Raw genomic sequence first — 4,136 nt, forward strand, 5'->3', positions numbered from 1 at the left:
TAATAATAATAATAATAATAATAATAATAATAATAATAATAATAATAATAATAAGAAGAAGAAGAAGAAGAAGAAGAAGAAGTACGACGAGCACACGCGAACGTTTCGTGACGGTGGGGTTCTTTTTAAGGGGAGGGTGGGGGAGGGGTCTTCTTTTGTCCTCGTTGAAGCTTGACGCTCCCAAATGCATCTTCCTGCCTGATAATTTTTTTCTTATGCGTTATTTGTTCCCTCGATTTTCTCATCAGCGTACTCGGGGCAGCTAGATTTACTGGGGTCGGGTGATTAATTGATATACATTGATATGTGAGTAATTCATTATTGTGCGGTCAAAACTTCGTGGCGCAACTTATCTTCAAATATCTCTTAAACGGGTGCAGCGCTGCCGTAACTCATACTTTGTACAGCAGTTTGTATAAATTTGTGTAACTGATTCATATTTTCCCCACAATAATTGAGGCTAGATTAAAAAACTTTACTTCACAAATGTTTATATAAAATACTATAAATCTCCTTCACGCGGAAAATGGGATTGTTCACAGCACTTCCCGCTTTTCACACACATGTTGTACACGTATAGAAGGCCTAGATCTATATCATAGCTCACCAATGACACATTTTAGTGGCAAACCTTGTTACAAAAAATTAATTTTTTGGCATTTTTGCACTTAAGGTTCTGATATGTGTTCAATAAGCATAAAGTCTAGATTAGAAAACAATGACAGACTTGCTTTTAAAAGCGAATATATTGCCCGAGCTGTAAACTTTTTAAAAATGTAGAAACCATCGACTTTGATTTTTTATTTGTATCTTAAGGAATTTTCTAGAATACAGTGTACAGATGTTTTGAAAAATGTTCATCACTTAAGACAAATTGATGTCATTGTGCAAACGTTGGAGAATCTATGTTCAATAGTTAAGGAGATATTTGACAATACGTTACACCACGAATCTTTGACCAAACTATAGGTAGCTTTAGTCTACAAAATGAGTGACGTTATAAAAATCCTTTTTGAAAGGAAAAAAACCCCGGAAAAAGTCTGCGTAAAACCCCCACAAAAAAACAAAAAACAACAACACCGGAAGCTGGTAAGCAGAGAGAGAGAGAGAGAGAAAGAGAGAGAGAGAGAGAGAGAGAGAGAGAGAGAGAGAGAGAGAGAGAGAGAGGGTAGGCCTATTATTAATGTTTTTGTTTGTTTGTTTTTGTAAAGTGTTTTACGGCGCTCGCAACTGCAGAAGGTCATATGAGCGCGCGGAACACATCTAATATTATTTTCAGTTGGTAGGAAATTTTGAATTTTGCCCGGGTGGCGGCCGAAGCCTACTCTTATCGATTTTTAGACCACCAAGGGATCTTTAACGTGCGCAACTTGCACACGGGCCCTCCGAGATTTTTCGCCCTTGTCCGAGAAGGCTAGGTGTAGATCTTTCCTACTAGAAGATCAGGGGTGTGGCTGAAAGACAGCAGTAAGAAGGAGCCAAGGAGTAGCAGTAGAAAGGCTGCAGAAAGAGTCAGGAGCCAAGAGGAGGGGGCAAAGGAGGTGAGGGGCAGAAAGTGGAAATGAAAGCAGACAATAGAACATTGCTAGAGAGCAGGAAAGAAGGTTAAAGGAGACAATTTTAGAGAAGGAAATTTTTCGGTCACTACCTGGATTCGAACCCGGGACCTTTTGAATGAGAGGCCAACACCTTAACCTCTAGGCCACGAGAGCCCCTATTATTAATCGTGCCTAATAATCTCAGGGGTCTAAAGAAAGGGATGCTTGGTTTCAGTTAAGAATTTATTAAAATTGAAAGGCACCGTGCAAAGTAATAATGTACGCGTTTCAGTAGAAATTAGATTGTGCAATATTCCATGACAATTTCCTCCACATGCTTTTTATCTCTGAGTTAAAATTAATTATTTAAAATGGTTCAGGCCATAGACTTGAATTGTTAATACCCTAGACTGCGCACTAACACGATTGCAACTCTTTGCTCTCTATATTTATAAAAACAATGGGCACTGTGTGACCACCATGGGCCTTTTAATGAAAGGCAAAACTCAGTCTCTTTGTATTTGTAGCTGAGTATTAGCAGAACATTCCCCGTTACCTTTGATTTAGCAACGAAGCACACTATTATCAACCGGAAGTACATCAGAGTAAAGATCTAGGATATGATAGGCGTTTAATGTCTATGGTTCCGGCTTGCATTGATGTTTTCCCAGATTGGGTAGTCTGCTTTATCCGCTTCGCGTTATTTATATATTAATTTTTTAAATGTATTTATTTATTTATTGATTTATTTATTCATTTATTTTCTTCGCTGCAGGGTCGACAGAAAATATTTTAAAGCTAAAAGTTTTGAATTATGGTGACTAAGGTGAGATGCATTTAATTGGATAACTCTAATTTATAACTGCTGCACATATGATAGGCAGTCGCATTCATTTACATAATGTATCTTCACTGTGCAAGTCACGATGATGAACAATAGCCGGTATGAAGCGTGTCATTCTTCAACCCAGAATGAAGCGTGTTTCTTCTACTCAGAGTGAGGATATATTATAATTGACCGGAGAATAGCCACTTGCATAGCAATTTGAGCGCTCTTGGCGGAAACGCTTCGAAGTGAAGTTTTTATAGAGAGCGGAGCTATGCTAGTGATTCTAAATTGAAATGAATAAAGCGTAAAGTTCATTAGTCTAAGAACAAAACCATCTTTGAAGCAGTGATAATATTAATGATTGCAATGTTGATTGGCACACTCACGTGTTCGCTACGCGCGCGCGCGCGCGTACACACACACACACACACACACACACACACACACACACACACACACACACACACACACACACACACACAGACAGACACACACACACACACATACACACACACGCGCGCGCACACACACACACGCACAATCATAAATATCAAACTAATGTCATATTATGCACACGGCACTCAATAAAAGATACATTATATTAATTATTAGGAGACTGCTAAGAGTAAGACGGTACGTGGAAGGAAAAGAAACCAAGGTAGTGCTTGATGAAGCCCACGTGGGACGTTCAAAGTCAAAAACAATCAGGAAACGACAAATGCAGTTTTTGGGACGCATAAATAGACACAAGGGTCTTGAACATCTAGATCTAGCTCTCACTGGCAAAATTGAGGCCCAGAACAACTTACTTAGAGAACCTAAACAAATGGCTAACAGAGAAAGATCAGAGAAACGTAGCTTTTTTTTTTTTGGAGCATCCGAGCAAAGGAATGAATGGAGAACCATGATCGCCGATGTCTGTCGCAGATCTGGCACTGGATGATGATGATATTAATTATTATCTAGGTTACCGCAAAATATGAACTCAACAGTGCTGACTTAAATTGGTTCTCTGATTTCACAGATCTAAAATCAAAACTCCAATTTCCTTTCCTTAGTGGAGACAGCCGATCTTAGTTTGTGATGTTGCTCAACACCATGAGATTGGCGAGAGATTCAAGTCAAATTAATGCTAATAATTTTGAGCGAGATCTGATATTACAGTTACATCATAAAGGACTTTAGAATTATGACCTAGGCCTGGGCTTAATAATTTTTTTCCCCATAGACAAATACTTTGGCGGAAGATGAAAATCTGGAAATTGGAAATACTTATTTTCATAACAAGGCAGGGGGAAACCATGGCCGAGGATCCACTGGCCGATGAGCCGCATAAGAAGTATTTTTATCATGAACATGCTTCAAAGTTGCTGAAGAATTTGAATGAAACAAGACACTCTGCACACCTATGTGATGCCACAGTATTATTTGGGGACAAGAAGATTCCTGTTCAGAAAAGTATTTTGTCCTCTGCTAGTCCGTACTTTCGGTAAGAATTGATCCCTTGATGATGAGAATGGAGGGGTTGGGTCAGGATTAGGGTTCAATCTCCTCTCTATAGATAGTTGTGTTGGTTGTTGTGGTCGCTCGTTACAGTAGTCCTTCCGATTGCAGAGGAATGTGTTTTTGTCTCATTTTCTCTCTATCACTTCCAGTAACTTTGTTGGGGATACAGATCTAATGGCCACCTCTAGAATAGTGCAGGCGAGTCTTGTGGCTACTCTCACCCGGTGCGCGTTCACCAAATTTTGCGTTCACCCTAAACCACA

General features: G+C 39.3%; 1 protein-coding gene across 1 annotated transcript in view; it reads left to right on the forward strand.

The window, feature by feature from the left end:
• The first annotated feature begins 3,264 nt into the window (after positions 1-3,264).
• LOC101847158 (gigaxonin) overlaps positions 3,265-4,136 on the forward strand; it is a 17,331-nt gene continuing 16,459 nt past the window's right edge. The window contains exon 1 of the mRNA XM_005089135.3: positions 3,265-3,856. Within this exon, the coding sequence (XP_005089192.2) occupies positions 3,615-3,856 (242 nt within the window). The 5' untranslated portion in view covers positions 3,265-3,614. The remainder of the gene's footprint in view (positions 3,857-4,136) is intronic.

The sequence above is a fragment of the Aplysia californica genome, unplaced genomic scaffold, assembly GCF_000002075.1.
Source record: "Aplysia californica isolate F4 #8 unplaced genomic scaffold, AplCal3.0 scaffold00003, whole genome shotgun sequence".
Lineage (NCBI taxonomy): Eukaryota > Metazoa > Mollusca > Gastropoda > Aplysiida > Aplysiidae > Aplysia > Aplysia californica.